Source organism: Phascolarctos cinereus, unplaced genomic scaffold (genome assembly GCF_003287225.1).
Source record: "Phascolarctos cinereus isolate Bilbo 61053 unplaced genomic scaffold, phaCin_HiC Scaffold_4;HRSCAF=312, whole genome shotgun sequence".
Taxonomy (NCBI): Eukaryota; Metazoa; Chordata; class Mammalia; order Diprotodontia; family Phascolarctidae; genus Phascolarctos; species Phascolarctos cinereus.
In genome coordinates, this window is record NW_027555847.1 from 721,045,848 (window position 1) to 721,067,512 (window position 21,665).

The 21,665-nt window shown below is 40.2% G+C and overlaps 1 protein-coding gene across 2 annotated transcripts in view; it reads left to right on the top strand.

Annotated features, from left to right (window-relative positions):
• The window catches only part of LOC110215240 (solute carrier family 5 member 4-like), a 55,459-nt gene extending 38,212 nt beyond the window's left edge, over positions 1–17,247 (top strand). The window contains exons 10-15 of one of the 2 annotated variants that reach the window (XM_020996559.2): positions 6,664–6,771; positions 9,150–9,300; positions 13,948–14,116; positions 14,557–14,772; positions 16,000–16,102; positions 16,807–17,247. In XM_020996559.2, coding sequence (XP_020852218.1) covers positions 6,664–6,771; positions 9,150–9,300; positions 13,948–14,116; positions 14,557–14,772; positions 16,000–16,102; positions 16,807–17,024 — 965 coding nt within the window. In that variant the 3' untranslated portion in view covers positions 17,025–17,247. Of the gene's footprint in view, positions 1–6,663; positions 6,772–9,149; positions 9,301–13,947; positions 14,117–14,556; positions 14,773–15,999; positions 16,103–16,750 lie in introns of both variants that reach the window. The other variant, XM_020996560.2, reaches the window with a different exon arrangement.
• The last annotated feature ends 4,418 nt before the right edge of the window (positions 17,248–21,665 follow it).

The following is a 21,665-nucleotide window of genomic DNA, read 5'->3' on the forward strand; positions in this document are numbered from 1 at the left end:
CCACCTGGTAAGTCGCTCTCATCACTGGACCTGAGCTTCCTAATCCATGAAATGAAGGGGTTGGAGCAGGTGGCCTCTAAGGCTCCTCCTGGTTCTAGATCTGGTTCTGGATCCAGATCTGTATGGTATTTTCAGTTTGTGATGGAACCTCAATTACCTGGAATACTTGTAGAATGAGACATGTGGATTAATTTTCTTTTCTTTCTTTTTTGTTGCGGTTTTTTAAATTTATTTTTTGCACATGAAACTGCAACCGTATTATGTACAACTTACTTTTCCTTCTAAATATATAATAAAGTTATCACATAACTTTCTTTTCCTGCTCCTCCTCTCCACTCTAGAAATGGCTACCATTAGACATTACATATGCATATTTACATATATATGTAAATATATGTACATACAATATGCATAGTTACACATATATATGTAAATCCATACTATGCAATGCATCTACTTATCAATTCTTTCTCTGGATACAGAGAGCATCTTCATTCATAAGTCCTTTGTAGTTAATTTGGGTATTTATAATAGTCAAAATGACTTAGTCACTAAAAGTTGTTCTTGAAACAATATTGTTATTATTGTATACAAGATTCTCTTGGTTCTGCTCATTTCACTCTTAATTATTTCATGCAAATCTTTCCATGTTTTTCTAAAATCATCAAGCTCATCATTTTTTATAGCACCATAGTATTCCATCACAATCATATACCACAACTTGTTAGCCATTCCCCAATTGATAGGCATCCCTGCAATTTCAAGTTCTTTGCTATCCCAAAGAGAACTGCTATAACTATTTTTAGAACATAAAGGTTCTTTTCCTTTTCCCCTAATCATCTTGGGAAACAGATCTAATAGTGGTATTGGTTGGGTTGAAGCTGGGTTGAAGGGTATAGGCAGTTGTATAACTCACTGGGCATTATTCCAAATTACTCTTTAAAATGGTTGGAGTAGTTTACGATTCCACCAACAGTGAATTAGTCCCCCAATTTTTTACATCCCCTCCAACATTTGTCACTTTCTCTTTCTGTCATTTTAACCAATATGAGAAGTGTTAAATGACATCTCAAGACTGTTTTAATTTGCATTTCTTGAATCAAGAATGATTTAAAGCATTTTTATATGACCATAAATTGTTTTGATTTCTTCATTGGAAACCTGCCTGTTCATATTCTTTGACCATTTATCAATTGGGGAATGACTCATATTCTTATAGACTTGATAAAGCTCTTTATGTATTTGAGATATCAGACTTTTATTTGAGAAACTGTCTATAAAACTTTCCCCACAATTTTCTGCTTTCCTTGTAATCTTGGTTACATTGGTTCTTTTCATACAAACCCTTTTTAATTTAACACAATCAAAACTAACCATTTTACACCTTATGCTGCTCTCTATTTCTTGTTTATTCATAAATTGTTCACCTATTCATGAGTCTGTTAAGTAATTACCCCATTTTCTTGTAATATCTTCCTTATATCTAGGTCATGTATCCATTTATCTTGGTAAACGGCATGTGATATTGGCCCATGCTCAATTTCTGCCAGACTACTTAACAGCTTTCCCAGCATTTTTTACCAAATAATGAATTCTTATCCCCAAAGCTTAAGTCTTTATACCTGTCAAACACAAGGTTACTACAGTCATTTGCTGCTGTAAGATTGTATACCTACTCTTTTCCACTGATCTACCTTTCTATTTCTTAGCCAGTACAAGGTAATTTTGATAGTTACTGACTTTATCATAACATAATTTGAGATCTGATCCTGTTGGACTTATGGTACCGATATGGTAGAATGAGGAAGGACACTTCTGAAGGCCTCTTAAATTCCCCTCCAAAAAACTAGAAAACCACCTCAGAATTGGTCTAAGAGCAGGGAAGCAGCTTATTAGCACAGCAGGAAAGGTCTTTCTCATTGGGGTAGGAGGGGAGCAAGATACAAGAGCAGCAGCATCAGCAGCCAGCCAGCCTCACAGCATGGGGACTGATTTTACTCTTCCTGGTTTAGGTATTAGTATCATATTCATTTCATAAAAGGAGTTTGGTAGGACCCCTTCTTTGCCTATTATTCCAAATAATTTATTTAGTATTGGAATTAGTTGGTCTTTAAATGTTTGATAGAATTCACTTGTAAATTTATCTGGTCCTGGTGATTTTTCTTAGGAAGCTCATTTATGGCCTATTCAATTTCTTTTTCTCAAATAGGTCTATTTAGATATTCTACTTCCTCTTCTGCTAATCTAGGCAGCTTATATTTTTGTAAATTTTCTTTCATTTCACTTAATTTGTTAAATTTATTATCATATAATTGGGCAACATAATTCCTTCTAGGGGCAGGTAGGTGGTACAATAGATAGAGCACTGGCCCTGGAGTCAGGAGGACCTGAGTTCAAATCTGGTCTCAGACCAGATACTTGACAGTTACTAGCTGTGTGACCCTGGGCAAGTCACTTAACCCCCAATTGCTTCACCAAAAATAAAATCCTTCTAATTGCTTTAATTTCATCTTCATTAGTGGCATATTCATCCTTTTTTTCAATGTTAGTGATTTGGTTTTCTTCTCTCTCTTTTTAAAATCATATTAACCAATGGTTTTATCTATTTTATTGTTTTATTTTTATAAAACCAACCCCTAGTTTTATTTATTAATGCAGTGGTTTTTAAACTCAATTTTATTAATCTCATCTTTAATTTTTAGGACTCTCAATTAGTGTTTAGTTTGAGAATTTTAGTTTGTTCTTTTTCTAGTTTTTAAAAATTCCATATCCAATTCATTGGTCTGTTCTTTTTCTATTTTATTGATGAACATTTTCCTCTGATTATTGCTTTTGCTGTATCCCACAAGTTTTGATATATCGCCTCATTATCGTCATTCTCTTTAATGAAATTATTGATTGTTTCTATGATTTGTTCTTTTAACCCACTCATTTCTTAATATTAGGTTGTTTAATCTCCAATTAGATTTAATTCTATGTTTCTGTAGTCCCTTGTTAAATATTTTTTTTAGTGCATTGTGAACTGAAAAAGATGCATTTAATATTTATTTTTCTGCTTTCAAGTATGAAATTGTTATGCCCTAATAAATATACGGTCAATCTTTGCAAAGATATCATGTAGCACTGAGAAAAAGGTATATTCCTTTCTATTCCCATTCAACTCTCTCCAGATATTTATCATATCTAGCTTATATAAAATTTTTATTCACTTCCTTGACTTCTTTCTTATTTATGTTTTGGTTAGACTTTTCAAGTTCTGAGAGGGGAAGATTGAAGTTTCCCACTACCATCTATTTTCACCTGTAATTTAATTTTATTTCCACCTGAATTTTAAACTATGAATGGACATTTGAAAATATGCTCTAGATAAGACAAATGTAAATTACAATAGCTCTAGGTTTTTATGTCAAACCATGAAAATTGATGAAGATCACAGAAAATGAGAGTAATCAATGGTAGAGGGGCTGTGGGAAGACAGGTATGCATAAACTGTTGGTGGACCTGTGAATGGGCCCAACCATTCTGGAGAGCAGTTTGGAATTATGCAAGAAAAATGATGAAACTTTTCATACCCTTTGACTCAGCAGTCCCATGTCTGAGCGTAGGCCCCAAGAAGATCAGTGACAAGATGAAGGTTCACAACGACAAATATTACAATATTTGGAGCATCACTTTTGTGGTAGCAAAGAACTGGCACAAATTAGGTGTCCATTGATTGGAGAATGGCTCAAAGAACTGAGTCATATGAATATACTAAAATGTTAACGTACTGTTAGCAATGAAAAACACGAGCCATTTAGTCAAAACCCAGAAGAATTTGCATAAATTGATGCAGAACAAAATCAGCAGAAGCAAGAGAACAATATATAATGGTGGCTTTTGTTGTTGTTTTTCAGTTGTATCCAATCTTTCATGACCCCATTTGGGGTTTTCATGGTGAAGATACTGGAGTAGTTTGCCATTTCCTTTTCCATTGAATCTATTGGATCTATTTTGTCTGGCAATCAGAGGTTAAGTGACTTGCCCCGAGGGTCACATAGCTAGGAAGTATTTGACACTGGATTTGAACTGACCCTAGTCTTCCTGACACAATGGTTACCATGTGAATTAAAGATAAGATCATAGATCTAAAGGCAGAATGGAGTCAGAGGACAGGTAGTAGGAAGGAAGGAAGGAACAAAAAGGAAACAAACATTTATTAAGCACCTATTATGTACCAAGCACTGTGCTAAACACTTTACAAATATTATCTCATTTGAGCCTTACAACAACCCTAAGAGACAGGTACTATTATTACCCCTATTTTACGGTTGAAGAAATTGAGGCACACAGAAGTGAAGAGAAGTCACTATGGTCACACTGCTAATAGTTGAGGTTGGATTTGAACCCATGTCCTCTGGCACTAGAACCAATGTTTATTCTGTTTTATCATGCTGCCTCCCTACTTTGAGAGATCATTCAAATAACCCTAAAAGGAAGTTGAATGTTGAGTAACAGAACTGAAAAATAAATCATGGCATAACAAAACAGATAATAAGGAATATCTACCTCAAGGCTAATACAAGTCTAAAATGGGTCTCCAACTGTCTTTCAAACATCTCAGACTGGATGTCAGTAGACATGTGACACTCAATATGTCCAAAACAGAACTGATTGTTTTTCCCCCACCCCACACACGTTGCCTATTACTGTTGAGGGCGACACCCTCTTCCTAGTCCCCCAGGCTTCCAACCTAGATGGCATCTTTGACTCTTCATTATCTCCCACCTCACCATATTCAAGCTTTTCTTTCTTTTTTTCTTTTTTAAGGCAGCTGGGGTTAAGTGACTTGCCCAGGGTCACACAGCTGGTAAGTGTCAAGTGTTTGGTCTGAGACCGGATTTGAACTCAGCTACTCCTGACTTCAGGGCCAGTGCTCTATCCACTGCACCACCTTGCTGCCCCCATATTCAAGCTTTTGCCAAGGCCTGTTGATTATGCCTTTGCATCATCTCCCAAATACGCCCCCTTCTCTCTTCTGACACTGCCCCTACCCTGGTGCAGACCCTCATCACTTCACACCTGAACTATTGCCATAGCTGCTGGGGGAGTATGCTGCCTCAAGTCTCTCCTCACTTCAGTCCATCCTTCATTCAGTATCTAAAGTAATTTTCCTAAAGTTTATGTCCCACCATGTCACTCTCTACTCAATAAGCTCCATTGGCTTCCTCTTGCCTCCAGGAGAAAATACAAACTTCTGTTTACCATTCAAAGCCCTTCACAACCTTGCTCCTTCTCCCTTTCCAGTCTTCTTACACCTGGCTCCCCACCCTGTACTCTTTGATCCAGTGACACTGGCCTCCTGTTTGTTCCACAAATAAGACCCTCCCTCTCTTGGCTCCAGACATTCTTTCATGCCCCAGGCCAGGAAAGCTCTCCATCCTCTGCTCTGACTACTGACCTCTTTGGCTTCCTTCAAGTCCCAATTAACATCCCACCTTCTAGAGAAAGTCTTCCCCCTCTTAATTGTAATGCCTTTTGTCTGTTAATTATTTTCCATTTGTATTGTATATGGCTTTCTTTGAATGTATTTGTTTGCATGTTATCTCCTCCCATTAGATTGTAAGCTCTTGAGGGTAAAGAGTGTCTTTTGCTTCTTTTTGTATCCCAAGCATTTAGCACTATGCCTGGCACATAGTAGGCACTAATAAATGTCGATTGACTGATTGAGTATAGAAAAATGTTCTCTAAATCAGGGGTTCTTAACCTGGGGGTCTGTGAACTTCAAAAACATCCTCTTTTGGTTGCCTTGTTTCAGTATGATTGGTTTCCTTTTGAATCCAATGGGTTTTTTTTTTTGGTTGTTGTTGTTGGCAATAGGGGTTAAGTGACTTGCCCAGGGTCACATAGCTAGTAAGTGTCTAAGGCAGGCTTTGAATTCAGGTTCTCCTGACTCCAGGGCTGGTACTCTATCCACTGTCCCTCTTAGCTGTGCCTGAATCCTATGTATTTTGTTTTATTTTATGTACTTAAAAACATTGTGTTGAGATGGGGGGTCTAAAGGTCCCATCAGACTGCCTACGGAGTCCAGGACACTTTCTAAAAGATGAAAAATCCTGGTCTAGATAAAGAATATTGTATACATTATCCGATGAAGTCACCTTGTTGGATGTTACTGAAGTTATTGTTCTTTGTTCAATCTTGGGGCAGGGACAGAAGTTTTTTTTTTTTAATCCTCAAAAATGATTGTGATGTAATCAACCAAATGATGAGCATTTATTTAGTAATGTGGCAAGTACTATGATGGTTCTGGAAATACAAAGACAAAAACAAGTCACTGTCTTCAAGGGGTATAACAAGGACAGCAAGAAAATGCATTTTTCAAATATGTTTTTAGGAGTCAAGACATCCTGGGAGAGTTCAATGAAAAAGTGGGAAACAGAGAGACAGGTTTTTGTGCCCTACTAGTTGTTAGCCCCAATTCTTAAATTGGGCACATGTCTCAAGGGGGCCACTTCTACCTGGGAGCTGACAGGCAGAGTGTCTTGGCCCCAGATGAAGCCCATCAGCCACTGCCAAGGCAGACACTCAGAAGCTCCTGTTCTAGCTACCATACCAGTGGCCTTGGCTCTCTTCACTGCTTGGACCCTGGCTGACCAGAATTCTCTCTGGCTCTCTCCACAGATGAAATAGCCTGTGTCATACCTTCTGAATGTGAGAAACATTGTGGAACCAGTGTGGGCTGCACCAACATGGCTTACCCGAAGCTGGTGGTAGAGCTCATGCCCAATGGTTAGTGTCCCTATGGGGTCTTCATGTCATTCACCAAAGGGTGTCATAAACAGTGATTTTAGTGGTCTCTGGCAAGTAATGGAGCCCTTTCTCACTGAGTCCTAGGGTTGGGAAGGACCTCAGGAATCATCTATTTCAATCTGGCCTTCACTAAGAATCCCCTCTACATTGTACCCAACAAGGGGTCACCCAGTCTCTGCTTGAAGACCTCCAAAGGCAGCCCATCTTACTTTAGGATAATGCCAATTGTTAAGATTTTTTTTTTTAGCGCTGGGCCTATTTCTGCCTTCTTGTAACTTCCACTCAGGGCTCCTGGTTTTGCCCGCTGGGGCCGCACTAAACAAGATTAATCCCACTCTCTTGGGATAGGCCTTCTAACATATGAGCGCAGTTATCACGTCCTCTCTTCTGATCCTCACTATTCTTCATGGCCACTTCTGGACTTATTTCAGTTTATCTCTTCTTTTTTTTTGTTTTATTTTTTTTTATTAATTTATTTTGATTTATCAGCGATCACTTCCATATGCTTTTGAGTTGAAAATTTTTCTCCCTCTTCCCCCCCCAAGATGGCGCACAATCTGATGTAGGCTTTACATTTACATACCCATTAAACATATTTTCACATTAGTGAAGTTGTAAGTAAAAATTAAAACCAATAGGAGGAACCATCAGAAAGATGAAACAAAACTCAACAGAAGGTAAAAATAAGTGATAGGGATTCGACTTCCATAGTTCTTTCTTTGGATGTGGACAGCATTTTCCATCCCAAGGCCTCTGGAGATGTGTTAGATCCTTGTAATGCTGAGAAGGGTTCAGTTTAACAATATTAGTCATCACATAATGTGGCTGTTACTGTGTACAAAGTCCTCTTGGTTCTGCTCACTTCACTCAGCATCAGACCATATAAGTCTTTCCAGGTTTTTCTGAAGTCAGCCTGTTTATCATTTCTTATAGCACATTCAGTTTATCTCTTTGTAAATTACTTTCTTTCAATCCTTGAAAGGAGTCTTAAACCTAAGAACTGGGTTCAAAACTTGCAGACACTGATTAGTTCTGAGACATTTGGCAAGTAACTTAACCCCTGTATGCCTCAGTTTCCTTCTCTGTAAAATGAAGGAGCTGAACAAGATGGTTTCCAAGGTTCTTCCAGATATCAGTCTATGATCCATTGATCCAACAGGCTAATCTAGAATGCCTGATATACTTTACTTATCTGAAAAAAGTAGAAAAAAGATCAGCATCTCCATAAAATCATCTAATCATAAAAACCAGAGGACTAGAGGTCAACCAGACCATTCCCTTGACTTCATGTCAATGAGGACTCCCAAGAGCTGACCATGATTACCTGGCAAATAACAAAGCTAATGGAGATTAGATTGTATACAACTCTGGAGTCCAGAAAGAACCTTAGAGATCATTTAGTCCAAGCCCTCATTGAAAAGATCAGTGAAGCTCAGAGAGTGGTGATAACTTCATGATAATCATGTCTCCCATTTCTCCAGGACTTGGAAATTTATAAAGCACTTTCTTCTCAACTATCCTTGTGAAGCAGGTAGCATAAGTATGATTCATCATAATTAACCCCATTTCATACAGGAAGAAACCAAGGTTCAGAGATGTGAAGGAACTTTCCAATGTCACATAGCTAGTAAGGCAGAAGGGCAAATTCAAACCCATATCTCTGCTCTACTCTAGAAGGTGCGTTGTCTCTGGAGTAAGAGAACCTGGGTTCAAATCCAATCTCTGAAGAGTCATTTTGGGTCATTGACCCCAACTGAAATTATTCCAGGAAATCTTCAAAATAAATTACAAGTATGGCTCATGTCAAGGTTTCCTCAAATGTGGATAAGAGGGTCTCTGGTTCCCATATTAGCATTCAAAGTGGCAAATGAAAATTGAGTATAGGTCAGCCTCTGTTTGTCCAGCTCTGACCTATGTGATATAGTCCCTTCCAATACTGACGTTATATATACATACATACATACATATATGTATATGTATATGTATATATGTATGTATTTTTTTTCCCCCTGAGGTGATCAGGGTTAAGTGACTTGCCCAGGGTCACATAGCTAGTAAGTGTCTGAGGCTAGATTTGAACTTCTGACTCCAAGGCCAGAGATCTATTCACTGTGTCACCTAGCTGCCCACTGATGTTCTATATTCTAAGGTCCCTTTTAGGTCTGCCAATCTCTTTCTAAGATCTATCTTAGCTCTGTCACTCTCTTTTCTAAGACCCTACCAGCTCTGACATTTTGTGCTTGGATTAGACTCAAAGGTTCAGGAGCTGTAGAAGGACAGCATAAGGCCTTGGATGTTGGCTCATAAGTGCAAATGAAGATAATTTCTTCTTCTTTTTTTTTTTGTTACTATTCAAGGACTTCGGGGACTGATGTTGTCAGCCGTGTTGGCATCACTCTTGAGTTCCCTCACCTCTGTCTTCAATAGTTCCAGCACTCTGTTCACCATTGACATCTATACCAAAATTCGAAAACGAGCATCAGAAAGAGAGCTCCTGATAGCAGGAAGGTAACAGAGCTAGTAATAATAGCTAGCATTTTATAATATATTGTTATAATACATAATAAATATTTTATGATAGCAGCATTTTGAGGTTTGTAAATGGACCTACATATATTATGTCATTTGATCTTCATAACCACCCTATAAAGTAGATGCTCTTAATATTCTCACTTGACTGATGAGGAAATTGAGGCTTTGAGAGGATATGTGGTTTACCAAAGTTTACATGGCTAGTCAATGTCTGAAGAAGTATTGGAAATGAGGTCTTTCTGAATCTAGCACCCAGTCCACTGCTTTGCCTAGCTGACATAGCCCTGTGGACATCTTGGCTGGGGTGTGTTGGAATTCTCTTCCCCAAAACCTATGCATCTTTCTTTCTTTCTTTCTTTCTTTTTTTGTGAGGCAATTAGGGTTAAGTGACTTGCCCAGAGTCACACAGCTAGTGAGTGATATGTGTCTGAGGCCAGATTTGAACTCAGGTCCTTCTGACTTCAGGGCCAGTGCTCTATCCACTGCACCACCTAGCTGCCCCCAAACCTATGCATCTTATAAATGATACAGAAGTAAACAGGATGGATGGCCTTCTGTGTAGAAGTAGGCTAGCAAGACCTAAGAAGCCATGTTTGTGATCAACAGCTAAATTATAGAAAGCTTAGCATGAGATTTCCTAGTCCTATAAACTTGAACAATAATAGATTCAAGTCAAAATTCATGAATACATAGGAAGCATCTAATATGTGTAAGTTACTCTTCTAGGTCCTAGAAAATAGAAAATAAAATGAAAAAAACTGTTCTTGCCCTCAAGGATCTTCCATTATGCTGGAGGGATACCCTATGTACCCAGATAAATAAATTAAAAGTATTTAAAAAAAAAAATTTAAAGGGAAGAGTATTCTAATACCTGGGGGGAGGGAGTGGAAATCAAGTAACACTTCCTGGTGGGAGTGGCATCTCAGTTGGTCTTTGAAGGAAGTTAGAGATTCTACAATGTGGAGGTGAAAAGTGAGTGTATTCCTGACATGAGATAACACTAATACAAATACATAGAGGCTGGAGAGAAAATGTAACGTGTGCAGAGGAGCTAGCAGCCAATTTGATTAGAATAGAGAGTGTGCTAGGGAAAATTGTATGATATAAAATTGAAAGGTAGGTGGAAAGCAGATTGTAGAGGGCTTTAAAAATGTCAAGGTGAAAAATTTATATTGGATCCTGAAGCATTAGGCAGCTATTGAAGACTATTTTTTAGTAGAAGGGAGTGTAATGGCCAGATCTATGCTGCAGCAATGTCAGTTTGATTGAAGTTTGCAGGACAGCTTGGAGTGGGGAGAGACTTTGAGACAGAGAGGCCAAATAGAAAGCTATTGCCATAGTCTAGGTGAGAGGGAATGGTGGTTGTATTAACAGGGAAATGAATGTTAATGATAGTACAGACACAGAAGTAGCAAGATTTGGTAACTGATTACATATAGGAATCAATGGGGAGGGAAGGATCAAGGATGACACTGAGATTGCACACTTTGAGGACTCCATGGATTAGGGCACATTAACAGAAACAGGGAAGATTTGGATCATAGACCAAAGCGTTTCAGAGCTGGGGTAGAGGAGCTTTGAGATTTTCAAATCCAACCTCATTTTGTAGATTGCAAAATTTATGCCAAAAGTGATGGGGCAACTTGCCCAAGGTTACACAGTTAATAAATAGCAGCTATTGGATTTGAACTCAGGTTTCCTGATTCCAAACCTATTTTTTCCTGGACTTGATGTATTTTGATTTTTAAAAATGTTTTTAAAATGCTCCATTAGGAGCTAGTAAAATGTTCCCCCCCCCCAATTCATTCTCTTGGGGATGAAATAAAAGCCTTCCCAACAAGATCAGGAGTGAAATAAATGTGGCCATTATCACCACTATTATTTAATATTGTATTAGAAACTCTAGTTATAGGAAGAAGACAAGAAAAATAAATTGAAGGAATAAAAATAGGCACTGAGGAAACAAAACCATCACTCATTGTACATGATATGGTAGCATACTTAGAATACCCTAGAGAAACAACTAAAAAACTAGTTGAAATCATTATCAACTTTAGCAAAATTGAAATATCCTATGTATTACTGACAAAATATAGCAGGAAGAGATAGAAAGGGAAATTGCACGTAAAATAACTATAGACAATATAAAATACTTGGTAGTCTATCTATCTATCTATCTATCAAGTCTATCTATCAAGAAAAACCCAGGGATGATATGAACACAATTACAAAACAATTTTTACACAATTAAAGACAGATGTCAGTAATTAGAGAAATGTTAATTCCTAATGGGTAGGCTGAGTCCATATAATAAAAATGACAATTCCACCTAAATTAATTTACTTATGGATGCCATATCAAGCAAACTAGCAATGAGTCATTTTGTAGAGCTAGAAAAAATTCTAGCAAAATTCACCTAGAAGAACAAAAAGTCAAAAATATCAAGGGAATCAATGAAAAAATATGAAAGAAGATAGCCTGGCAGGTATTAGATTTCAAACTATGTTACAAAGCATTAATCATCAGTGGAATAGATCAGATACGCAATACATAGTCCTAAATGATCATAGGAATTTAGTATTTAAGAAATCCAAAGATCAAGGCTTTGGGGGCAAGAACTCACTATTTGATAAAAATCGTTGGGAAAACTGGAAAGTATTTTGGCAGAAATCAACTTATACTGTATACCAAGATAAGCTCAAAATGGGTACATGATTTAAACATAAAGGGTGATATCATAAGTAAATTTGGGGAGTGTGGAATATTTTGCCTATCAGATCTATGACTAAGCGATTGTGACCAAACAAGAGACAGAGAAGATTAAGGGAAGCAAAATGTATAATTTTGATTGCATGAAATTAGGAAAGGTTTGCACAAACAAAACGGATACAGCCCAAATTAGAAGGAAAGCAGAGAAGTTGGGGGGGATTTATAGAAAGTTTCTCTGATAAAGGCTTCATTTCTCAAATACATAAGGTTCACACATTTATGATTTGTATATGAACCAAATTTATAAAATTAAGAGGCGTTCCCCAATTGATAAATGGTCAAAAGAGATGAACAGGCATTTTTCAAAAGAAGAAATCAAAGCTACTAATAGTTGCACAAAAATGCTGTAAATCATTACTGATTAGGGAACCACCTCACATCTATCAGACTGGCTAACATGACAGAAAAGAAAAATGATACATTCTGAAGAGGTTGTGGAAGCATAGGTACACAGGTGCATGGTTGGTGGAATTCAGTCATTCTGGAGAAAAGTTTGGGGCTATGGCCAAAAGGCTATAAAACTACGCACAGCCTTTGATCTAGGAATACCACTTGCTGTTTAGTTGTTTTCAGTCGTGTCTGACTCCTCATGACCTCATTTAGGGTCTTCTTGGTACAAATACTGGCGTGCTTTGCCATTTCCATCTCTACATTTACAGATGAGGAAACTGTGGCAAACAGGGTGAAATGATTTGCCCAGGATCACATACCCAGTAAGTATCTGAGATGGATTTGAACTTAGGTCTTACTGACCTCAAGCCCAGTACTTTATGAATTGTACTATCTGGCTGCCAAAAGAGAAGAGGATGGAGAGATCAATGACTGGGACATGCAACGATAACAACAAAAAGGGGAAAAAAAAGCTTGAAGAATGTGTTCCTGGGTACAACAACAAGTGTAATGTCCCTTTCTGGCCAGGTTTACATTTTTCTTTTCTCACAACCAACCCATGAGTAAGGTAAGGTAAGCATTTCTATCTCCGCTTTATGGATGTAGAAATCAAGATGCAGAGAAGGCAAGCCAGTTGCCCAGGGTTACCCAGCCAGGAATATCACAACAAGGAACCAAACTTATGTCTTTGGACTCAGAGTCCAGAGCTTCTGCTACTAAGCCAAACTGCTGGCTGCCTGTTAAGGTGTACGGGAAGAAAAGATGCCAGGAAGGCAGTGTGATGCAGGGGGAGGAACACAAATTCTGGAGTCGGAGAGCCTGAGCTGAAATCTGGTTCTACCACTTGCTGTGTAATCGTGGCCAAATCTCTTGGTCTTGTTTTCCTTCCTCCCAAGTGAAGGCTTAGGCCAGATGATTTTTGATGTCCCAGCTGTACACTGTCTCAGCCAGATATCAGAACTGTAGTGGAAGAGAATTGATAAGAGTGGTGATGGATTAAATGTGGGGAAAAAAAGGAAGAGGGAGAAATTAAGAATAATGGTGAGGTTCAGGACCTGACTGACAAGAGAACAAGGGTGTCTTTATTGACCATTATCCAGAGAATGCAATATGAAACCTCATTGGTATTTGGGAGGAAGTCAGGCAGGCCCCAGGAAAGATAGCCTGACTGTGTGGAGAAGGGGAAACCCATCTTCATCCCTTTACCCCTTCATCCCTTCCCCTTCTTCTCTTAATTTCCACCACCAGTAATTATGCTCCCTTACACTCTCTCAAAGCCCACTTTCCCCTTTCCAATCCCTATGGTGTCTGGGGCTATTGGAGTACTTTGGAATACAAGGCTTGTGGTCTCATGGGGAGAGAGAAGAATCTTCCTGGAGAATAAGAACCCCCACCATGGGAAAATCCTCAACTTGTTCACCCTAGTTATAGCTCAATATCCTATTGATAGAAATATGTTTACAGGTTGTTCATCATTGTCCTGATTGCCCTCAGCATTGCTTGGATCCCAATAGTTCAGGAGGGTCAAAATGGTGAATTGGTCCAGTATGTGGAGTCGATATCAAGCTACCTTGGGTCCCCCATTACAGCTGTGTTCCTGCTTGCCATCTTCTGCAAGAGAGTTAATGAGCAGGTGAGTCAGAATGGGGAGAATTCAGTGTGTAGAGGTGGTAAGGACTCTGCCCGCCTGGGGAACTCAAAATGCCATGTCCTCCCACACTCATGGATGTCCCTGAATTCCAATTTTTCCCACAGCAATAAGACATAATATCAACAATTGTCAATTGTAAATATATGGTAGAAAGGGCCCTGAATAAGAGCCAACTTCTTGGGAGGAAATTATTTCAGTTATCTGGACCTTGGTTTTGTCATATGAAAAGTAAACAAGGTTGGGCTCAATTTCCCTTCCAATTCTGGTATTCTTAGAATCCCATATGGAAGCTTTGTGGTGTTGTTGTTGTTGTCATTCTGGTTTTCAATAATTCTTCCATCCCACAAGACGAACTTTGTGTGGTTTGTCGTCCCTTGTGCTGAAAGCACACTGAAACTGCTCTCCTTGGCTTTCTTTGGCAGGGAGCTTTCTGGGGACTGATGTTTGGCCTTGTGGTTGGTCTAACTCGTATGATCGCTGAGGTTGCCTATGGGACAGGCACTTGCATGGTCCCCAGCCAATGTCCCGACATCATCTGTGGATGGCATTTCTCCTATTTTGCCATAGTCCTCTTCACATTGACAGTCTTGGTTGTTCTTGGTATCTCTCTGATGACAAAACCTATTCCTGACATACATGTAAGTATGAGTTTGCCTTTAGTCATCATGAAATCATGCCCTTTCCCTAGCTTTTACCTCACTACAAATCCTGGATCAAGAAGACTTTGAGTCATATAACCCTAGACTCTCAGAGAGAGGGGGCATTTCAAAATATACCACGTCAGAGCTGGATTATAGTAAGATGAAATGTAGTAGAGATAAGCATGAAATTCCACACTTAGGTTCAAGAGGTCAACTTTATAAGATGAAGGAGTCATGACCTAATAGTAATTACTTCGGAAAAGTTGGGGGGGACTTCAGTGGACTGAAAGTTCTCTATAGGGCACCCGCTTGATTCAGCTGCTGAGAAAGCTGATATTTTATTTGTCTTCATTGAGAGAAGGAAAATATCTGGGACTTCACCCAGAGTACTGTGTTCAGTGATGGGAGAGCCATTTTAGAAAAGATGTGGATAAAGTACAGACCATCTATGGGAAAGTGACCAGAGTGCCTGAGGGCTTGAAGTTCATATCCCAGATGTGGGTAGGTTGAAAGGACCGAGAATATAGAGCCAGAAAATGAGACTACTTGGGGGTGATGTAGAGCAGAGATGTGGTAGAAGTCCTCAAGAATTTAAGGACTGCCATATGGAAGATGGATAAGACTTGTTTTATTTGGCCCCAGAGGGCAAAACCAGGAACCAGAGAAAGAAGTCATAAAAAGGTAAGATGAGTCTCAAAGTCATGAAAAACTTCATGGAACAAAAGATGTCAAAATTGGGAGGGGTCATAGCATGTAGAATGTGAGAGCTAAGAGGGAACCCTAGAATCAGGAATACCAGAGCTTGAAGGGACTCTAGAACAGGGAATGTAAGAGCTGGCAGGGGCCTTAGAACAGGGAATGTGTTTTGCAAGAGCCCTAGGAACACAGAATGTGAGCTCTTGGAAGGTTTTTGGAACACAGAATGTCAGATCTAGAAGAGACTTTAGATTAGGACATAGAGTGATAAAGTTGGGAGGGGCCTTAGAACACAGAATGTGAGGTCTTGGTAGGGTTTTAGAACACAGAATGTCAGAGCAAGAAGGGCAATTAGAACATAATGTGATCCATCTGGAAGGACCTTAGAACATAGATCTGGAAAGAATCAAGTCAAGCTTCTTGGAGACAGTCAGAACTTGACCTGAGGTTCATCCTAACACCTCTGGTGAGGAGAGGTGCTCATTGCCATGGTCACATGGCTAACCCTTGTCTGTGCTCTCTGGACAGCTGCACCGCCTTTGCTGGGCTCTCCGCAATAGCCAGGAAGAACGCATCGACCTGACCCCTGAGCAGTATGGACAAGAAGAAGCTGGAGACCAGGGGGAAGAAGGTGATGTTTAATTGTCCACTTGTCTCTCTGGCTGCCCAGCTCCCCTGGGGTCTCAGAAGTCCTGCCTTCCAGCAAGGAGTTTTCTTTTTGACAAACTGTCTGAGCCAGCTTCCCAGCTACTGAGACCAATCTGTGCTTAAAAGTACTTAGGACCCCCTTGTGCATCTGTTCAAGACCACCTTGAAAATGGAAGACCCTTTTCCCTTCTGGTGCTAAGGTGGAAACCTCTTCTCTGGTAGCCCGAACTTTGACCAGGATCCTGACATTGCTGAGGTTCAAAGTTACCCTGAAGGACTCTTTCCCTTCAGGCTCATTTCTTCTAGTTGCTGCCTTTAGTAATGTCAGGGAACAGCTAATGTTTTTGTTGCCAGATCACTTGCCAGGGAAGCGGCTTCCTCCTAGTCACCTTTAGAGCAGGGTACACTGGCTAGCATGTTGTTCTTGGAGTCAGGGAGAGCTGAGTTTGAATTCTGCCTCTCAAACCCATTAGCTGTGTGTCCATAGAGAAGTCACTTTATCTCTCTGAGCCTCAGATTCCTCATCTGCAAAATGGGCACAATAATAGCTGTATTGCCCACCTCCCAGCACTTTTGTGAGACTCAAATGATGTCCTGGTAAAGCCCTTCGACAACTCAAAATGTGCCTTAGAAATACCCATTATGGGCACATTTCCTCACTGCTTGCCTCTCTTCCCTTTCCTCCAGATGGCCCAGAGGAATCACAAGGGTTCTTCAAGAGAGCCTGGAATGCGTTCTGTGGGCTGGAGACAAAGAAAGGCCCCAAGCTGACCGAGGAAGAGAAGGCTGCTCTGCAGAAGCAGATGACGGACACATCTGAAAAACCCTTTTGGAGGAATGTGGTGAATGTCAACGCCATCCTAGTCATGGCTGTGGGCGTCTTCTATCATGCTTATTTTGCCTGAATCCTGCCTCAGGTTTCAAGCAGGGTCAACCAAGCCTGGACTACCAACCTTCCTCTTCCCTGTTAGCCTCTCATTGGGCTGTGGAAGGGTAGCAAACAGGTATAATTTAAAGCTGGTGGGACGGGAAGGAAAAAAGAAGAAAAGGGAAAAAGGGAGAATGAGAGAGAGAGAGAGAGAGAGAGAGAGAGACAGAGAGAGAGAGAGACAGAGACAGAGAGAGAGACAGAGAGAGAGAGAGAGAGAGAGAGAGAGAGAGAGAGAGAGAGAGAGAGAGATGCAGAAAGAGACATAGAAACACAGACAGAAAGTGTATCTAAAAAGGCTTTCACAGAATCTTAAGGCTAGAAAGTCTCTCAGAGACATCTGGTCCATCTCATACCTGATCAGGAATTCCCTCTACACCCTTCCTGACTTATGCAGCTTCTAGTTCATGACATCCAGTGATGGGAAATTCTCTACTCACCAAAGAAGCCTTTCAGGCAACTATAAGAGGAGGAAGATTTTTGCCTCACATAAAGTCTAAATCTGCCTCTTGGCCACCCTCACTTACTGAACCTAGCTCTCTTCCCTGAGATCCAGGAAGAATAATGTGTCAGGACTAATAAGAAGCATTGAGTTATGAAGTTCTATGAAAAAATTATCCCTCATATTAAGGTGAGGGAGCTCCCACCCCATGTTGTAAATATAGGATCTGTGATACTATGAAAATTGTTACCTCAAATAAATCTAAAATCCACAAAATCCTATTATACTCTTTGATATTTGAATCAATCAAACAAGAAGTATTTATTAAGCACCTGATGTATGTCATGCTGTTCTTCTCCACATCCTCTATAAATCCCCCATGGAAGGCCTATAGATCCAAGGCGTTAGAGATCTTCCATCCCCTGGGCCCTTCACCATTCCAGAGTCCAAGATGCCCTTGGACATCGTGCTTTGCCATGGGTACATGACCTGCCCACTTCCTTTCACAATCATTCATATCATTGATGACATATTACACATGATTAATCGTGAATTATAAGCTGCAGCCTCCTCATACCCACGGTGTGTTCTGCTTTCCTTTGGGTCATCAGCAACTTCATACAACATACAAGATAAATACAGAATACATGGAAGGTAACTTTAGAAGGAGTGGCATCAGCAGCTGGGGCCAGGAGAGTGAGATGGAATCAAGGAAGGCCTCCTGCAGGAAGTGATCTTGAGCTAAATCTTAAAGGAAGCCAGGAATTCTGAGAGTTTGAGGTAGGGAGGGAGAGCATTTCAGTCATGGAGAAGAGCCAGTGCAAAGGCAGAGTGGAAATGGTGTATCATGTGCAAGGAACAGCAAGTGGGCCAGTATGGCTGAATCGTGGAATCCACTGAGGGCTGTAGAGTTTAAGAAGACTGGAAAAGTTAGAAAGGAGTCAAGTTGTGAAGGGCTTTAAATGCCAAGCATAGGACTTTATATGTGATTCTGAAGGTAACAGGGAGTCACTAGAGTTTGTTGAATAGTTTATTTTTGTTGAATAATGAAATCAAAGTGAGATTGCCAAGAGTTTAGGAGACAGAAGAGTATGGTAGATGCACCAATCAAAAATTACCTTCTCAAGGAGTTTAGTGTAGGAGGGATATAGAATGATAGGTGATGGACAGGATCAAGAGAGAGTACTAGAAGTTGGAGATTGATGATTTGTGTCAGCCTAGCCACCAACTGCAGGACCTGCTGTGTCCTTGTTAATTACGGCTAGCCTGGCAGTGTTATGGCCCTGTATACAGTTTGGGAACCTATGGAGGAGGTGGGAAGTGATTTGTCCTAGGTGGGAAGCTCCATGTTGCCCAACTGTAGGTGAACAAAACTGATGATTTAGATGAAATAAATGCATCTTTACAAAAAATGCAAAACACCCAGACTAACAGAACAAAAAAATGGAGATTTCAAGTAACTCAGTCTCAGAAGAAGAAATTGAACAAGCCATAAATGAAAGTAAAAAAGTCCAGGACCAAATGTAATTACAAGTGATGTCTTCAAACATTCAAAAAACAATTCATTCCAATATTGTGCAAATTGTTTACAAAAATAAGAATATAAAGGATCCTACCATTTTTATATGATGCAAATATGGCCTTACTAATTAAATCAGGGAGAGAAAAAATGGAGAAAAAATCTTTAGACTAATTAATATCCCTAATAAATGCTGAAGTTCAGGAGGCAGCCCCTGCCCCATGGCCACGCTCTGAAACTGGACCTGAGACCTATCTTCTCTCTCATCACAGAAACAGACTTCCCACCGACCTTCTAAGTTGTATTTGGTGTTTGTAGGTTGAGAAGTCTGGAAACTGCCACAGCTGCCTGCAATTCAGTCCTCTGAGGCCTGCCCACACCAAACTGCACTCCTCTCCCAGCATGGAGAGATATACCTTTTCCATCAACCACCTAGATTGTCTTGGGTTGGAAATTTGTTTCACTCTGTCTTTTTGTGGGTTCTGCTGCTTTAGAATTTGCTTACAGCCTTTTTTATAGGTATTTGGAGGGGTTTGGGGGAGAGCTAAAGCAAGTCACTGCTTTCACTCTATATTTGCTCTTGAAGATAACAACGAGCTATTGGAGCTCCCCAAGTAGAGGAGAGTGACATTGTCAGACCTATCCAATGTCTCTTGTGCCAGATTGCAGAGCCCGCCTCCTAAGGGAGACCTGGGGCAAATACCAGGTCACCTGGATGAGCAGACTGAGAGATCTCAGAGTGGGGGCAGGGAGAGAATTTGGTCTAAATTTCCTGCAAGCGCCTCAGTCTAGTTATGTTGTTAAGACCTGAGGGGTCCAGTTAGGGGAGACCCTAGCTGGGAGGGAGCAGAGGGGAAATGTTGAGCTTCAGTGGGTGAAGGAGCTGATGTTGTGTTGGAAACAAGCTCATATTTGATTATCATGGGGAGGTGAGTGTGCCCAACCTTCCCATCCTCTGACTGTTTGAATAATCAGAAGGATTAGGCCTCTAACCTTGGGGTTAGACCATATCCAACACTTTGGAGACTTCTGCCTAAGGGCATCAAAATGTTAACTAACTAATCCTGGTTTGCATAGCCAGTATGTGTCACAGGGAGGACTTGAATCCAGGTCTCTCTTGCTCCCTAGTCACACTGTATCCATAGCTTCCATTCATAGGGCATTGCAAGGTTTGCCAAGTACCAATGATTAGTCTTGCTCTGCCTGACCCTGGGGGCAGAACCAGGAGCAATAGTACCCGATGTCAGGACAACCATCCTAACAATTAGTGCTATCTCTAAGTGTAATGGCCTGCACCAAGGGCTGGTGGTCTTCAAGCAAGTCTGGATGGGCCACTTGAGGATATTGTAGGCAAAGGTCCTTGGTCTATAAAAAATGTAGGGAAGGTAGCATAGGCTCTGTTCTGAGCATCCAGGCCCATGAGGCTCAAGGTTATATCTAGGGAGATTCCAGGGATGAGGGCCGGGGGAGCATTGAGCTATAATGGATGAAAGGGAGTGGTGGAGTTATGGTGGAGACAAGCCCACAACCATCACAAGTATCATGAAATGTGGCCAATGTACCCAACATTCCCTTCTGTTCATGTCATGGCTCTCTTGGCATCACAGACACCATGGAATGTGACCAATCTGCCCAACCTTCCCTTGTGTACATGCCATGGCTTTCTTGGCATCAGTCCTATAGCCTAGTAAGGCAAGTGAATTGCCCAGGGTCACACAGCCAGGTGGTCAGAGACAGAATATGAACCCAAATCTGAAGCCTCAAAGCAAAGTTTCTATGTTTACTGCCCATAATTATTATAAATACATTTGTTTTCATGATCATTAAGTCAACATTTATATATCATTGTAAGGTTTGCAAAGTGCCATATATTAATCATCTCTTTTAATGAAACTCACAGTCTAGTAGAGGAGAAAGCTACCAGTTCACAGATGAGAATAGCATCCCCTATTACATGATAAATTCATTGCAGGGAGGCAAAAGGCTATGTGAAGAATGAGCTGTCTGAAGGGCCCTGACAAGCTGGAGAGGGTCCAGAGGAGGCAAGGTCATTGGAGGATCTGTTGTTTAGCCTGGAAAAGAGAAGGCTCAGGGAGGACTTGGGAGCTGTGACATGAATGGAATGTTCTCCCTCTTCTTTTAATTGATATTTTTAAAAAAACTAAATAGATAAACAAGCAAACACACAATTAAATCACAGTTCATCTTCCCTGCAAACAAAACAACCCTGAACTGTGATTGGGACCGATGCTTCATTTAGCTTCATTGTTTTATACTTTATTCTTTTTAAAGGAAGGTCATACAGTTTAGGTTTAGTCTGGTAAGATCATCGGCTGATATTTATATTGTATGTTAAGGTTTGCAAAGCACTATACAGACACACACACACATATGCATGAATATTTACATTGATATGTAATGTTATTGTGGAGTAATAATGATTGATTTTATTCACTTAGCAAAATTGACTCAGACATCCCCTAGTTATTAGGGATATAGCTTGTTTCCAACTTTTTGCCATTACACGTAGAGCTGCTATGAATATTTTTGTACAGATCAATATTTCCTTTTTGTTGCTGATTTCCTTCGGAGCATAAACCTAGCAGTGGGATCACTGCATCAAAGAATAAGAAGAATTTGGTAACTTTTTTGATAGT